This window comes from Ruditapes philippinarum, unplaced genomic scaffold, assembly GCF_026571515.1.
Source record: "Ruditapes philippinarum isolate M1 unplaced genomic scaffold, ASM2657151v2 ctg1760_1_1_1_1, whole genome shotgun sequence".
Lineage (NCBI taxonomy): Eukaryota > Metazoa > Mollusca > Bivalvia > Venerida > Veneridae > Ruditapes > Ruditapes philippinarum.
The window spans coordinates 96,285-114,044 of record NW_026864715.1 but is presented as its reverse complement, the minus strand read 5'-3'; the positions used below and the strand labels follow the sequence as shown (position 1 = coordinate 114,044).

At 32.3% G+C, this 17,760-nt stretch overlaps 1 protein-coding gene across 2 annotated transcripts; it reads left to right on the top strand.

Moving 5' to 3' along the window:
- Window positions 1–3,929: 3,929 nt before the first annotated feature.
- On the top strand, window positions 3,930–16,695 carry LOC132726617 (probable ATP-dependent RNA helicase DDX28). Of its 2 annotated transcripts, none has more exons than XM_060711960.1 (15): window positions 3,930–4,079; window positions 5,094–5,169; window positions 5,782–6,045; window positions 6,896–7,009; window positions 7,654–7,711; window positions 8,372–8,517; window positions 8,969–9,037; window positions 10,816–10,897; window positions 11,452–11,558; window positions 12,008–12,121; window positions 12,654–12,750; window positions 13,541–13,686; window positions 14,261–14,353; window positions 14,697–14,849; window positions 16,348–16,695. In XM_060711960.1, the coding sequence occupies exons 2-15, from the start codon at window positions 5,101–5,103 to the stop codon at window positions 16,459–16,461; spliced, it is 1,626 nt and encodes a 541-aa protein (XP_060567943.1). In that variant the 5' UTR covers window positions 3,930–4,079; window positions 5,094–5,100; the 3' UTR covers window positions 16,462–16,695. The 2 variants fall into 2 exon arrangements, with proteins under 2 accessions (XP_060567943.1, XP_060567944.1); XM_060711961.1 differs by lacking the exon at window positions 3,930–4,079 and adding an exon at window positions 4,187–4,271.
- The last annotated feature ends 1,065 nt before the right edge of the window (window positions 16,696–17,760 follow it).

The following is a 17,760-nucleotide window of genomic DNA, read 5'->3' as shown; positions in this document are numbered from 1 at the left end:
TTTAAGATAATATAATGATCTGTGGACCATCACATCGATAATTGCTGATTTCAAGTTCGCTCACTTTACTGTTCCTTCTCTTTATAAATGCCATTCATTTAAAATATACTTTGACACTAGAAACAGATGTTTATTAGTCAGTTCAATATGTAAAAACTCAATATTAGACAGATTTTGGCTCAGATATTATATAAATCTTTGAGCTTGAGTAAAATAATGTAGATTTATTTTTCTTACAAATAACGGTATCTTTATTATCAGCATTCATAATACACACTGAACAAAAACGCACACGCGCGCATAAACTAGGCTATCTTTCAAAATGAACCACACTGATAACCGTCCAAAGAACAGGCTGTTTTTGCCGTTCTGGGCATTCTTTAGGCATTTTTTATTTTCTCAATTTTGGTGAGTAGGGGTTTCATTCTAGAAGGTGTAAAATATACGTATATACAAAGGGGTAATTTTGCACCAGATTTGTACGTATACATGCAGAGAAACTCGCACTGCAAATGTCAGAAGTACATGTATATACATTTACACACACCGTGTTATGGGCGCCAGTGATGACAGATTGCTGCTGTTGACAGCGATACGTACAAAATTTACTGATTACTGTAGGTAGATTATAAACTTGGTTGGTATAATTTTGTGAAGATTACTCATATGGGGCTTTATTTAACTTAGTCTTTAGGCATACAATGTACTTAAAGGTCGTAAGTGTCCTACTTGGTGTATTTTGGGTCGGGAATGTTTTTATCTGAAGAATTAATTCTTAAGTATAGGTTAAAGTTTAAAAGTATACGTATTTACAAAAATAAATTGGTCAGGGTCGGCACAGCCGCGCGACCAATTTATTTTTGTAAATACGTAACAATAAATTTTAACCGGCTTAGTGTTTTAAATTATTTTTATAAACAGTCGATTTATTAAACTGATAAACAGTTTGCCGATTTACCAAAGTAAATGTGATACGATTCATTTGAAATACTGCGATCCTATTGGACAAAAAATAATCCCAAACACTTATTCCAATTAATTTAAAGATAAACTGGACTGATATACATGTAGCATCGTGTTAAAATATGTTAAACAAAGCTACTTAAATAAAAAGAAATACAAAATTCGTGATTCCATGTTTGTTTTACACCAAAATGACTATCATGTCAAAATCAGATTTACAGGCTATAGACCTTTTTACGACGCGGTCCGTTGCTATGAAAAAAATGACCGGAAGTAGTATTTTTTCGCGCATGCGCAATTTGCAAAGGGCAAAAAAGCCATGCCCTACATAGAAATGAAGTAGAAATTCATAGACAATTCCGAGTTTGTTTAAGGTAAAAATGAGAAAATCATATAAAATAGCTTTAAACAGAAACACAAAAGATGCCTTCATAGCTTTGTGGCCAAGATTGCCCCAAAAAAAGGCATGGAAAAGACATTTGTTTAAAAATTCCCCCTTACGATCACTGACCTGACATTGAGATTATTGTTGTAAAAATGTATGGAAGTATATATATTAGCAAATAAAGGAGTCATTTTAATTGTTGTTGAAAACGTTCATATTAAAAAAATATTTTTATTAGATCTACATATAATATATAACATTTTTATATAAATTTTATTAACATTTAAAAATCGAGGTTAATACACTTGTTACTATAGTAACAAAATCGCCTATGATTTCAACTGATTATGAGTGTCACGTGACCTATTATGAGTTTGCGGCCCCGGTCAGCCCGCCGAACATGTACACGTGCACAAACTGAAACAATGACGTCATATTTTACGTCATCAAACAGTTAACTGTAAAAGTGAAAGTAGGTTAAAAGCACGAATCGCTTGATTTTATTATGAACGCTTAAGCGTATTTCGTACAAACACAGTTTTATTACTTTTGAAAATTAAAGAAATAATACGACAAATTAAAATGAAAAAAAAATGAAAATAAAACTTGCTTCTAGATCCTACAGTAGTGTACTTTTAACACACAAAAAGTAAACAACTCTGTATAAGTTACTGAATTGTACAGTAGAGTCTACAGTACAGCAGAAATGCAGACAGGAATTTCAAGGAAAGAAATTTCAAAGTAATTATTAATAGCAAAAATAATGCTACTATTAAATCTACCAATTGTATTAAAGACATTAATACACGTCATAGCTGCGCCGGAATGTGATAATCGGCCCGCAAAATGAATAATGGCCCCGAGGGCTTCAGCCGTGTATTAATCTCTTATTTGTCCGGTTCCTTGTAACACATGGAAATGCACGTCACGTACAATATTTGTCACTTCAAAAAAATCAATAAACATTGATGAGATTGGTATAAATAAAAATTACTTAAATTACGATTAATCATTTTCATAATTTTAAGTAATTAACTATGTCATGGTACTAAAACGACCCGGTTGAATGATATTGTTAAATAGCTTGGGTACATGGGTAATAAAATGTGATCTTTAACACCCTGCTGTTTTAATTTAAATTACTGATGAAAAAGTCACCTAATATAAATGATACCTTGAACAGAGGACTTTTGATCCCGCTAATTTTGTTTATCTGTTAATATCAATTCACGTTTTAAGTACTTACCGCTTTACTTCATCCCAAAATTTCTTTTTTTCTGGGTGACATAACTTGTAATCGCGCCTTTTTAAGACTTTAAGTGCGCTAAATGTGTGCTATCGTTATTGCGCTTTTGCCCTACACAGAATGCGCATGCGCGAAATGCAACATACGTTGCTATGGAAAAATCATACTGTAAAAAGGTCTATATGCGGTTGGAAGACCTATAGATTTTACAATGCTTTGATTAATTACTTCCACGAACAATTCCCCTTCTCATATATAATTCTAAAATTTATACAGGGAACGCGAACTTAATCAATGAAAGCACTTTCTTAGAGTCAATTACTTGTCTTTATCATCCGGTGAATTATATTTTTTTTGGCTTATTTAACCAGTGATTTATTCATACGTTCCTGATTTAACTTGATTATACACTGATTTATATATTATTACTGGAGTTAAGGAAGTTCAACATTCTCGTAGGCATGAGGGGGTTGTGATAAACGTGTGTAAGGTTTTACTATATTTTGTAAAAGAGAATATTCTAGAAGATAGAGAAGGATAGAAGTCCACAGATTTTAAGTAGGATTAACCAATATTATTTACAATCAAGCATATATATGTCACACTACTTTTAAAATAATAATTATTGCAAAAATTACCAGCCGCACCTCTTTGAACATTATCCACTTCATATGTTACGTGTTGTGTTTCTGGCAAGACTGCCATATTACTTAGCAATGCTCTTGTTAAGACCATTCGATCATAATGTTAATTTCGAATTGCCTGTTTTATAACTTTCTCTGGATGAATCTTAGAGTTTTTGTTTTGCCCTGGGGTTATAAAGGAATTCAGGTATTGTTTGACTGAAATTCTATATTAAAATGATCAGTGGTATTATCATTTCTGGTATAATATACACTTTTGGATAGGTCAGACTATTTGTAACATAGCAAGCGATTAGCTGAAAAGAAAATGCAGAGAAAACCATAAGATTCAATGGGACATGAGGTACATGTAATTGGATGAAAACGGGGTGATTTAGGTTCGAAACTAACACTCCATTGGTTTCTTAAGAAAAAGAATTATTTCATAAATCTGTAGGATAATTTGTTACTTGGATATTTGCATTTGGTAAGTGTATATCAGTTCTATGAGAACCAGAAACTTTAAATGAAAACGGGGGTAATTTTCTTTGAAGTCAATTTGCAAAAAATATTTGGTTGGCTCCCCCTAAATAGGGTTATTTTTATGTGTCAGGCATTTCGTTCTCATAGAAAATCCACCTTTCCTCGTATGCACAAAAACTCGATTAGGGACAATTTCTAGTAATGTAAGACTATGGAACAATTAATACGATAATCTGACCTCTGAATCGGACAAACTGTGGAGCCGCAGATTATAAAATGTGTCGTGTATATAATATAAAAAAAATATGTTGGGGAAACTTTTTTTTTATTTAGGTTGATAGTTTGTCGAAAATCAGAAAAAACATAGAATTTTGATAAGGTAATGAATAACTGATAGTAATAGAGTAAAAGTATCAATAGATATGTCTTACATATTCCATTAACAGCATTTATCATATGTTTCCGCGACATAGATTTTATAGTGTATCAGAAGTCGGACATGCACTAGAGATGTATAGCGGCCCTATGTATGCATTGAATGTAGTTTTCCCTCTTTAATTCGTTCATATAAGTAAGTCGAGTAAACAAAAAATTCTGGCCTACACTAATTTGTGTTGCAACCTTTCTGAAACTCCACTTGTGGAGGAAGTCATCGTCCTTGGGTCCGGTCGGTTTTGGCCAAAAATGTCATGTCCTTAGCGGGAAGAAATAACAACAATATAGCAAAAAAAAGTAACAACAAAAACATGCGTCATAGATACTTGACTTAGCTGGCTCCTTATGCATGGTGCGGTAAATAATATACAGATCACAGGCACAGGCTTTTGTCCGCCAAGTCATTTTTATGGGAGGGCTTTTGTCCGCCCTGTCATTTTCACGGGAGGGCTTATGTCCGCTTTGTCATTTTCACAGGAGGGCTTTTGTCCGCCTTGTCATTTTTTGATGGGAGGGCTTTTGTCCGGGAGGGCTTTTGTCCTACACTCGGGTAAATTCACATAAAATGTGACTCTTATCAATTGATAATTAGGCTTAAACCATTGTGAACACAATCTGCCTGCAACTGTTCTTGTTTGTAATATTTCTTGTATTCTTGTGTTCTTGTATTTGTTTATATATAATTATTAAATAAAAATGAAACTGCAGAATTATAATTATATTTAATGTACAACTGTCCGTCTGTTATGCAATCGGTAGACAACCTTTAATTCACACTTTAAACTTACGATGTACAGATCTTTGTAAAAAAATAAATGAAATAATATTGCCAAAATAACATACATGTACTAGCGGCAGACTGTTAACTGTGCCAATGATTAACAATTTCAGATGAAGTAAATGTAGTGGTAATCAACAAGTTATATTTATATAATTAATATGCTTGTCTCTACTTCAGGTGAATAATGTTGACATGGTGTAGATTACATGTTTTATATCAGACGAGGGTTCCCATTCTTGTGAGAAACTATGCTGTAAGTTTATCTTCATATTTGTGACGTAGTTGTAGTTGTTTTCATTAAACTTTTAACTTCCAGAGTAGTATGGTTTAAAGACAAACATGATTGGTTTATATATCTTTCTGATAATCAACAATCAATTGACATATAAATAGTATACTGTGATAATTTGCAAAAAACTGTGATCATTCATTGAATCTTACTTTTTCATCTTGTCTGTCTCCCCTGTTCATGTATGCTTTAAAGATTTATAGCTGTCCATGTCTTCAATTTTTGTAAAGGACATCTTCTCCAAAATCTCTAGGCTAAATTTACTAAAATTTGCCTTGAATGCTTGCTGTTTGAAGCTCTACAAAGGTGTTCAAATTGTTATTGTCAAATGTATGTCTAGGTTGAAAAGCTAAAAGCAGACTTTTAAAGTGAAATTTAAGAAATTAATTTGGTCTGATATTGAAAGGCCAGATTTATGTTTTACCAGTGATAATGCAGAGAAATGTTGTTAAATAGTATTACAAGTTTTTTGAAGGCTTTGTACTGTATATAAATGATCAAATATTTTTCAACTTTTTGCCTGATAAATCATTAGTTGAAGTGTGTAAGTGTTAATATTATACTAATTGATTGTAGTCTGCATGGGATGACATGCCACGGATCACAATGCCTCAGAAAATGGTGGAACAACTTACAAAACTGAATGCACGCAAGGCAAAGGAAGATGCCCTAAGAAGGAGACCAAAATTAAACACACTTCTTATATCATCTAAGAGAAAAGACTATACGTTTTATAAAGGACAAAAATTTGATGCATTTGATCCAAAGCAGTTGGCATCACATGGTTGGAAACATAGAGGATGTAACTATGACTACTTTACACTGGTGTGTCATAAACCTGTAAGTGTATTGAATATTTACTTGAAAGATATTACATCTTTGATGTATCATATGAAAGAAAATGCCATGTCTTTTTATGGGTGTCTTTTCAATGCTCATGCAAAATTTCATGACCACTTCTCTGTTTTAAAGCTTACCGGTAGATTATTTGTCAATATGTAAAAAGATTCAAACTTTAAAAGCTGATACTGCCAGTCTTGCTTTACATGTATATGTTGAAAATAATCCAAGCAATAATATCATTAATTGACTATGATATATCAAAAGACACTTAAATATAAAATGTTACACAGAAACAATTTATAAACAGACAAATATATGTACATGTACCATTTTAAGTGTCTTTCATATGTACACATTTATACCTGATTGAATACCTATTGAATTTGGTAGGAAATTACAGTATGTTTTCTTTTTTAAAATTTTTTATAAGGAGGTTTTCAGGTTTGAAAAATATTTATGTGGTTATTAGATTAGTGTATGTTGTCAGATGGCTAGGCTGCAGTAAACCACAAGTCTTACATTTTGATTTCAACCAAACTTTCACAAAGCTATAATCACCAAGTGGGTGTCCTTGTCTACTTTGTAAGGGAGTTTTGATTTGATCTTTTTTTTTTTTGAGAATTATGACCCTTTGTTGTTATTGTTCACATATTCAATATTTTCAGAAACTTTTGTGACTTAATGTCCTGTTACTTGATATAGGTTTGTAATGGAAGAAATGATCTAGGAAGGGCATAAAAGACGACTACAAATGATTATTACATATAATACTAGTAACTTGTAATTTTATAAAATATTAAACCCTAAGGAAAAGAAACAGCAATATAATTATTACAATAATTTGTAGAATCCATCAGTTGTTGACAAATCTGAAGCAACCAGTTTTGAAGAGTTTGGTCTTGATAAAAGAATTTTAGAGTACTTACAAAGTGAAGGTATTAGCAAGCCTACTAATATTCAGGTAATTTTCTTTTTATTCCTAAGGTTCTCTTTTGTTTTACACTAAATGAAGAGCATTTTGTAAATATTTTAGCCTGAAATGTTGCTCATACTTTTCTTCAAAACATTTTTGTTTTGGTTTGTCTTAATCTCTTTTACATATTGAGCAAAGTATTCTTGCAATTAGAAATGTCCTTGGATAAAATTTGTAAATATCATTATGCAAAGGGATTAACTTTTAAACTGCTGAATTTTTTAATTAATTTACACTTATTCAATTTTTGGAACTGTCCATATTATAAAGTTTGGGATATTAATATGAAATTTTAGAGTTACGGATTGTTGGTCAACGTTCTAACATGCTGCACTTAGTTCTCCTATTAATTTAATCAGATTGGGTTATCAAATGCATTATTACATGATGTATAATTACAATAATAACAAAGTACAGGGTCTGGTCACATAAGATGGATGTACATTCTGGCTTGGCTCTGTACTGGTGGCAAAAGGGTTATCTTTTTAAATTCCAGCAGGCTTAGCCTAAAACTTTCTTTTCCCTATAAAATGATCTCCAAAATTAATTAAGATTTCATCATAAATGTACTCTTTTTTTATCATTGCACACATGAAATGTATTAATTTTTCTACATGCATGCTATTTTACAGAACATGGCAATTCCAGAGTTACTTGGAGGCAAACATATGATATGTGCAGCTGAAACAGGTAAAAATATTACAGTGATTTGTTGGCATCAAACATGTTTATGACTTTTAATGACTTTCAATTTTGATTCCCTGGAATTGTTCATTTATATTTGTATACAGAATTGGCAGATTCAGTAGGAAATGTAACTATAGTAACTTTGAAGCTTAGTAGTTACGTAGTAGAACATTTATCTGGTAAATACTGTATGTGGGTAATGTGGTTTAGTGGTGAATGTGTCACACTAGGAACTTAAAGATTGCTATGTTTGAACCCAATCAAGGACAAGCAGTTATTTTCTTGACCAAGAAACTACACTAATTGCTTTGTACTGGTTAGTTCAAGCAACCAATCTGAAAATGTGATTAAAGCTGCTAACAATTAGACTAAAATAAATTATGTATTAACTAAATACATATAATTGAGCCGCATCATGACAAAACCAACATAATGGGTTTGCGACCAGAATGGATCCAGACCAGCCTGCGCCTCCGCGCAGTCTGATCAGGATCCATGCTGTTCGCTTACAAACCCTATAACAAGTAGAGAAACTGATAGCGAACAGCATGGATCCTGATCAGACTGCGCAGATGCGCAGGCTGGTCTGGATCCATGCTGGTCGCAATCCCACTATGTTGGTTTTGTCATGACACGGCTCTTTGATTGTTTATTTTTTTACAGGTAGTGGGAAGACATATGCATATCTATTACCTATAGTTCATAACATACTTCAGCAGAAGAAAGCTGGTATGCTATCTGATGACATCAAGAACTCTCCTCACACTATTATAGTTGTACCAGCCATAGAGCTAGCCAATCAAATCATGGTTAGTTTTTTTTTGTGAACAAAATAACTGTTTATGTGTATTATACACTTTAAACTTTATTAGACTATTTATAAATGAGATTTAATAAATTTTGCCATATTTACAGGTGTAAATGTTGATTCTTGTAAGTTCTTTTCACTAACAGCCAATATTTGTGTGTTAGTATTTTGTGAAAATTATATGTGCTTTGTTAACTTCTATTTATATTATTTACATGTTTCTTATAACTAACCGTAATAGGTATTGGTCTTACCCTATTATTGTCAGTAATTGTGTCATTGTATTATAATATGTTTGGAAAAAAAATAATGAATTGACTTTCTGCTAACCCTTCCTCCAAATTAACACTTTTCATTTACATATTATGTGGGATTTGTTCATTTTTTCATGCCATGTCATTCAACTGGTTTCATAGTGTTAATTGAGCTAACCATAAATGATTGTTTTACAGAAAGTTTGTGAGAAAATGGCCAAGTCAATACCTTTCAAACCATTTGTTATAGACAGGATGAGTAATAAGGTAAAATCTTATTATGAATAGTAAAACCATATAAGCTAAACATAAAACATATTAATAGATTATCTTTTTTAACAAGGATAACTAATTTGCTAAAATTGATCATATTCTATTTGTAGTTGACTTAAACTTTTGGTATATGGTATATTTTAATTTAGTGTTTAGAATACTGGCTGGTATATTGCTAAATTATGTGTAATAAAGTGCAAACAACACATGGCTTAAATGAAAAAAAAAATGTAATAGAGGCATACACAGTTCCTCATGGTTGATATTTTTAAATTATTTTTGTGATGTAAATGCAACTTTTATTAGGAATCAAGGACGGTAAATGACGTGTCTTAATGATAAGATGCATAGGGAAATTGTCATGTAGATTTTTAGCTCACCTGTCACAAAGTGACAGGGTGAGCTTTTGTGACCGCTTTTCGTCCGGCGTCCGTCCGTAAACTTTTACTTTAAATGACATCTCCTCATAAACCACTTAGCCAATTTCATCCAAACTTCACAGGAATATTCCTTTGGTGGTCACCTTTAAAAATTGTTCTAAGAATTTAATTCCATGCAGAACTCTGGTTGCCATGGCAACCGAAAGAAAAAACTTTAAATATCTTCTTTGAAAAAACCCAAAGAGCTAGAGCTTAGATATTTGGCATGAAACATCTTCTAGTGAGTGTCTACCAAGTTTGTTCAAATAAAAGCCCTGGGGTCAAAATTGGCCCCGCCCCAGGGGGTCATTGATTTTCCCTATATGCATATAGTAAAAACTTAAAAAATCTTCTTTTAAAGAACCCATAGAGCTAGAGTTAAGATATTTAGCATGAAACATCTTCTAATAAATGTCTACCAAGTTTGTTCAAATAAAAGCCCTGGGGTCAAAATTGGCCCCGCCCCAGGGGGTCATTGATTTTCCCTATATGCATATAGTAAAAACTTAAAAAATCTTCTTTTAAAGAACCCAAAGAGCTAGAGCTAAGATATTTAGCATGAAACATGTTCTAATGGGTGTCTACAAAGTTTGTTCAAATAAAATCCCTGGGGTCAAAATTGGCCCCGCACCGGGAATGTCATATATATTCCTTATATATATATATATAGTTAAATTTAAAAAATCTTCTTTTAAAAAACCCAAATAGCTAAAGTTTAGATATTAAGCATGAAACATCTTCTAGTGAGTGTCTACAAAGTTTGTTCAAATAAAAGCCCTGGGGTCAAAATTGGCACCGCCCCGGGGGTCATTGATTTTCCTTATATGTGTATGACAAAAACTTAAAAATCTTCTTTGAAAAAAACCCAAATAGCTAGAGTTTAGATATTAAGCATGAAACATCTTCTAGTAAGTGTCTACAAAGTTTGTTCAAATAAAAGCCCTGGGGTTTAAACTGGCCCGGCCCCAGGGGTGTCATTGTTTTTAACTATATGTGTATAGTAAAAACTTAAAAAAATCTTCTTTTAAAAAACCCAATGAGCTAGAGGTTAGATTGTTAAGCAGGAAACATCTTTTTGTGGGTCTCTACCAAGTTTGTTCAAATAAAAGCCCTTGGGTTAAAATTGGCCCTACCAAAGTGCGGGGGGGGGGGGGGCAGAGGTCATTTTTTTCATTATATGTGTAGTAAAAACTTAACATCATGAAACATCTTCTAATGGGTGTCTTCCAAGTTTGTTCAAATAAAAGCACTTGGGTTTAAACTGGCCCCGCTCCGGGGGCCTATATACAGGTGAGCGACCTCAGGGCCATCATGGCCCTCTTGTTATTGTAACTATTTCTATTCTATTTTAAGGTACTATTGCAGAGTAATGGAGGTCAATGCATAGATGTGTTAATCAGTACTCCAGGAACTTTGTCAACTTTGTTTAAAGCAAGTAAGTTGTCTTAACTCACCTCACCTCAGCTATTGTGAGTGCCTCATGTTGATTTTCTATTCTGTGAAGTTATACTCAATTTCTTAAGACAACATCTACCAAAAACTTAACAGGGATAATTGTTAGGTGGTCATCTCCAGAAATGGTTTTAATCTGATTAATATTTAGGTTATATGAGCTAAATTATTCAAACTATAAGTAAACCTTAAGCTAAATTATCCATACTACATTTTGTATAGGAACAACTTGTCCTAGGTTGTAGGAGCTAAATTATCCAGTATTCATACTGCAACTTGTCCCAGAAAAATGATATTACCCTGCCAAATACATCTTTGTGAACTTACTCCATGGAAAACATTTAGCAAATATTAATTATAAATAGTTGGATTTAAAGATAACGGTATATGTATATCAAAAATAGGCTCATAAAAGTGCCACTACAGTTATTTTAAGCATATAATTATACTTATTTACCCGATTTAACAGTATATATGTATATAAAAAACATAGGACCTTAAACAATAATTACCAAGAAGATATGGATATATTTACAGAATACATGCATGCTTTGAAAGTGACATGTTTAGTACTGGATGAAGCTGACACTTTACTTGATGACAGTTTCTCTAAGGAAATTAAAGAAATTCTTAGACGACTGCAGGTAATTTGTTTAATGTGATTATTTTCCATTACTAGATGTTCTTATGGCAGGTGTATGCAGCAATTTGAATTTTTAGGTCAATCTGCACCTTTATAGTGTCTGACTGGACTCTATATTGTTTTATATTTAACTTAAATATTTTATCTTAAATTCTCTGAAATTGACAGTGGAAGGTTCTAGAATAGATTATTAGTAAGAGCATTCAATATGATTACGAGAAAAAAGATTAAATATATTTTCTTAGAAAGTTTTATATAATTGTTTTAAAGAGGAATGTTGAAACAGTTACATTAAATATACCATGAAATAGAAATGTATTGAAATAGCAGAGTTGTTGATTCTTGAGGACTGAGTTAAGATTTTTTGGACAAATTATTCATTTGGCTATGCTAATTGTAAACATATTACAGTATAATTTGCTCATAAGTGTTACATATTATAATATTCAGGTAGGAGAAAGTTCTGCTATTGGTGACAACTATATCAATGAAGGTGTTCAGGTGTCACTTGTTAGTGCTACATTTCCTCAAGGACTAGATGAAACTGTTGGTGAAGTGCTACCAGTATGTATAACATAACTCAGATCAATCAATAAAACCCTTCCACTGATGGAACAGAAAGTGACTAGCCTTTGCCACCAGTTTAGAGCCAGGTCAGTCTGTAAATCTTTGCAGTCTGACCAGCCTCTATACTGTTGGCTGACTAACTTAAGTTTTTCATCTTGATAACCCTTAAAATGAAAATGGACAATTCCAGAATGGAATCTTGACAAGTCCATTTAAGAAATTCAGCTGAATAACGGTTAAGTATCTCTAGTCATATTATCATGCTTATCTTCTTTTATAGACTTTGTCAATGATATAATTGTTTATAAATATTTTAAAAGTCTGAAAGAAGATAATTTTTCAACCAGGTGTTTCTACCCTGTATTAACTTTTCTTAATGTAATCTCAAAAATGACATCTATGTCTTTTGTTTTTTACTGTCAAATTACATAAAAATTGGTTTGTACACTTCATTGAATATTATTGTATGTTCAATAAACACCAGGCATTTCCTGCATGAAAAGGTCATTATGTGATACTTATGTTTCAGATTGATAATTTCTCACAACTAACAACAAAAAATCTTCACCATTTGATGCCCCATGTTCAACAAAAGTTTATCAAGATGAAATCAGCAGACAGACTTGGTAAAACCTTTGATTTTGATATCAGTCTCCTCAGTCCTGTTATCTAATAATGTAATATTGATTTATTGTAAGTCATTAACTTAATACTCCTTGTGTCACTTTGTTAATTATCACCTGCCAAAAATGCAAGTTTCAGCATTCTGCCTCTATCTTTGCATACATATGTTTTAAGCTTGGATATTTTCTAATATTTCTTGTACATTTTTATCATTATAAGGAAATTCAGAAATATGTAGTGTAATATTGTATTTCAAAAGTTATTGTCCCTGAACAAACATAAAATAAGAAAATGTCTTTTTCGAGAGCTGTAGTTTGAAACTGTTCTGAATTTTTTAATAAAAACAAATTACAGAAAAATATCAGTCTACAGTCATTGCTCAGACACAATAGAAGGGCATGTAGCTTTACAGTAATAATTATTCATTATTCAACATTAACTTATATTTGATTAATTAAGGGAGAAGTACCTGTAAGTTGAAAATTCATCATAATTTCATCCAGCACAAATCTCCTTTATAGCTACCACAGATTAACTGCTATCTGTATGTCTATTCTAAGCATTTCCATACTAAAAGAGACCATAATTTTCCATTCTCATCACAGCCATTCTTTAAAATGAGATCAAAACCTATAGATAGATAGTCATTGTTATTAGCCCTCACTATTTTTGTAATGTTAATTTCCCATAGGCCAATGGGAGTTATTCTTACTGGTGATTCAAGTATACCATATAACTTAAAACTTTGTAAAATATAACTAGATAGAGAGTGTAACATAAATGTTATTTCAGCAACACTGTTAGGGATATTGAAGAAGAAAAAGAATCAGACAACAATGATATTTTGTAACAAACAAAATGCTTGTATATGGTTGAGTAACAGTCTAGAGGAGATGGGGGTAAATAATGTATGTGTTGCTGGCAAAGATAAGACAAAGGTAAGGTATCATTAAAAAGATTGTTTAATGATTAGTATTACAATAAATAGAAGAATGATAAGTATTACACATATACCAGCAATATTTGAACTGGTATTTTGTGTAATAGACATGTACCTCTTTGTATAATTGGAATGCAACTAGAAAACTCTACTCCATTGTGACTTGAAAGAGTTGTAACTAACTTGGTATAAGTGTGAAAAATGTTGACATGTTAAGAAGAAAATAGAACTTCCATTATCCATGTATTAGTTTAAGAAAAATTAAGAAAACTATTTGAAAGACAACCGAGTCTACATTTAATTAATCCGTACTGATGTGATGTATGGAAACATAATTGTGACCTCAGAAGGGCTTAAATCCAGGACTCTTTGGTTGTGCTGACATCTTAACCACGTGGCCGCCACTTCTTTCAGGTCACTGCTCCCATCTACTGTGTTAGTAACCTTGTGGGTTTTTTTTCCATACATTGTATCACCATGCTGTAATTGAAATGTCTGTAGTCAAACTGATGCATCTCATTTAGGAAAGAAGTAGAATGTAATAAAATACTTTATTTTCTGGTTTGTTACAGGAGAGATTTAGACTATTTCAAACATTTATAGAAGGAGAGTCAGACATTCTTGTATGTACAGACATTGCCTCAAGGGGATTAGACACAAATATGGTTAGTGTACTTTATCTTTCTCATTGCTTTACCATATTCCTGCTTATGTTATAAAATGGACTAGTCCTGTTTTGAGTTCTACATTGATGAAATTCCACTGGCTCTATATTGTATGCTTATAAACTGATATACTGTTTATAAAGATAAAACAATAAACAACTTCAGAAATATGTTATAAGAAGCAAAAAATGAGAGCCTATAACTGATTTCAGTACTGCACTTTCTTGATATCGGTAGAATATAGTGTTAAAAAAAATCATTTTTGCTTTAGCATGGCATTTCAACATTTGCCTGTTTCTTTTGGTTACTTCACACAAAATTTTACTTATCGTTTTCCATATAGGTTGACCATGTGATCAATTATGATTGTCCTAATCATATATCAGATTATATTCATCGTGCCGGTCGTGTAGGACGGGTGGGGTCGAGGAATACAGGTCAGGTGACTACATTTGTCATTCACCCGTGGGATGTTGATCTTGTCTGGAAGATTGAGGTTAGTTTATAAATCCTGCTAATTTGTTAAGTTTAAGGGGCTTTTTGAGATGTATTTTTATGCCCCCACAAAGTGGGGAGCATATAGCGTTGCACTTGTCCGTCGGTTCGTATGTCCCGAAATCTTGTGAACGCAACTCCTCTTAAACCGGATGGCAGATTTTACTTAAACTTCCAGGGATGAACAACCTTAATGTGTAGATGGAAGTTAAGGAAGGAATTTTCGCTGCGATCAAATTAAAAGAATTATGGCCCTTTGTTGATTTTTTCACTATATACTATGTAGAAATTTTGTGAATGCAACTCCTTTTAAACCGGATGGCAGATTTTGCTTAAACTTCCAGGGATGAACAACCTTTATGTGTAGATGGTAGTAAAGGAAGGAATTTTTGCTGCGACCAAATTTAACACAATTATGGCCCTTTGTTGATGATTTTTCACTATATACTATGTAAAAATTTTTGAACGCAACTCCTCTTAAACCGGATGGCAGATTTTGCTTAAACTTCCAGGGATGAACAACCTTAATGTGTAGATGGTAGTAAAGGAAGAATTTTTGATGCGACCAAATCTAACAGAATTATGGCCCTTTGTTGATTTTTTCACTCTATACCATATAGAAATTTTGTGAACGCAACTCCTCTTAAACCGGATGGCAGATTTTAATAAAAAGTTCCACATAAAAATCTTACATACAGATATGCATGCTCTTGTTTACGAGCACATCTGCACAGTGGGGGCATCCATGTCCTTTGGACACAGTTCTAGTTTAAGTTTTTGCTACATAAAACTCCAAAGCTTTTAAGTATATAAAACTATTGAATATCTATATACCATTACACTTATTTACTTTTTAAGCTGATTTCTCTTTAAAAAAAATGGTTAACTTTGTTTTTTTTATTTCCACAAAATGTAACAAATAAACACAGCGCAGTAGTTTTAAAGCTTGTGATTTCTAGAATTGATAGCACATTCTTTTGCAATATATGTTGACAATCTTTGAAATCAGTAAAGTAGTTTTTGTTTGTTTGTCATATTTGTTGGCTTGCTAAGATTTTCTTCATTTATACTACAAGTTCTATCATTCAGTCAGACCATTGTTTTAATGGTCTTTTTCCTAAAGATGTCCAAAAGACATAGATGAGCAAACATCTGGCCTAGTATAGAATAACGAGAATATGCTGCGATGATGACACAGGAAAATGCAAAAATATGCAACAAATCAGATAATTAAAAAATATATGAAACTTGTGTGTTATTCAGAATGTACTTAAACAGGTATGAAAATAGCATCTAGTCCAACATATGTCATATGATGTCAAATATATGATATTATTCATGTCGTAAGAAGTACATTGTTAATGAGATACATAGTCATTTCACATTTTATACATTATATAATTATATGCCCGATATACAGGTGGGTAGATATACGATGAATAGATGCAATGTGATCAGATTATTTAATCATATGTCTATATAAGATTTAAAATGTTCAGATATCTGCAAGGAAACAGGTAGAACTGAATAATGTCAATGCAAACATCAAAGCAGCCATTAAACAATCAAGACCAGCCAAAAAAGGCATGCAGTTAAAGGAATCTGATGACTGAACCACTGTCTTCTAAAAAAATATTCAGAAGAATATTTGACGGTACAAGACAAACTCCAGCAAGAAATTATTCATAGTAAAACTGAAGACTAAACAACTTTTACTTTGAGATTTAATTTAATCTCAAATGTCAGTGTTTACCAAGCTGGTCATAGAATTACAAGCAATGAATTGTTGAGTTTGTTTACTGGAATTAACCTGGTGTCGTTTTTGAACAATTGAAGGCATTCTCCATGTACTGTACACATCGTGGACATGCGAGCTCTATATATCATTATAACAATGCTGAGGTAGATAAGAGTACACAAGTGTGAACCAACTGGCCAGGAGGATAATGAGATGGTTCAAGCATGTAAATGGCATAAACAATAGAGCTCGTAAGCGGGGTTTCAATTGATTAAGGAGCACCTCAAGTTTTGATCTATAGGTTCAATCTAATAATAAATCAAATTAATATAAAAACAATTGCGTGAATCACCAGGTTGACCTACTTTACAGCTGTGCATCGCACTTCGTGTTACGATGTGTAATAACAGAACGATTTAGTATATAAATTTAGAAACCAAAACCTTTGCATTTACTTTAACTCTAGCTATTGAAATGTGCTTTCTTCTCTCACAGTAGCAAGCATGGACATGTGTCCGTTATGTACGAAATCAAGAATGCACAGACCTAAAAGAAAAAAGATGATAAAGAATAGAATAAGATACATATTCATCAGTGTATACATGTTGAGTACCTATCACAAAATGTTTACATATGGACTCTCCTTATGCTGTATGATCGATTTACTCAGCAAGCCAATAAGGTTATATTAAAGAATAGTATTCATTTTAGGATTCGTGATTAAGTTATAGCGTAGGAACAGGTAATTCTGGACGATAAATAAGAGTGATCCGCAATAAGCATTATCAGCAATTATTCAAATGCTCCGTATTTACCAAAGACAAAATTACAGATATAAGTAAGAGTAGTAGACTCTGGCTTAAAATATAACTTGCATGTAACAAACTCTCCTCTTCAACTAACTTTCAATAGAAGAAGCATTTTCATCCTTTAACAACAGTTATGCGGAAGAGCCACAGATGATATGTATTGGATTTGATAATACAATTTTTAGTAACAAATGAAAAATAAATAAGCACACTATCAGGACACACCTGAAAAGACCTCCCACTTGCCTAGTGAATAAACTACTATTATGAAGAGAAAAAACAACTTTGAAGAAATTTCAGTTCTTTGTATTTGTATTCTAAGTAAAACTGTTATTACTATGGAAGTTTTTAAAAAACTATTTTAC

Excerpts from the sequence above, each read along its gene's own strand:
- LOC132726617 (XM_060711960.1), top strand. The coding sequence starts at position 5,101 with ATGTTGACATGGTGTAGATTACATGTTTTATATCAGACGAGGGTTCCC. Across the intron at positions 7,712-8,371 it reads GATATGTGCAGCTGAAACAG|GTAGTGGGAAGACATATGCA; the intron begins GTAAAAATATTA and ends ATTTTTTTACAG. Across the intron at positions 14,354-14,696 it reads GGGGATTAGACACAAATATG|GTTGACCATGTGATCAATTA; the intron begins GTTAGTGTACTT and ends TTTTCCATATAG.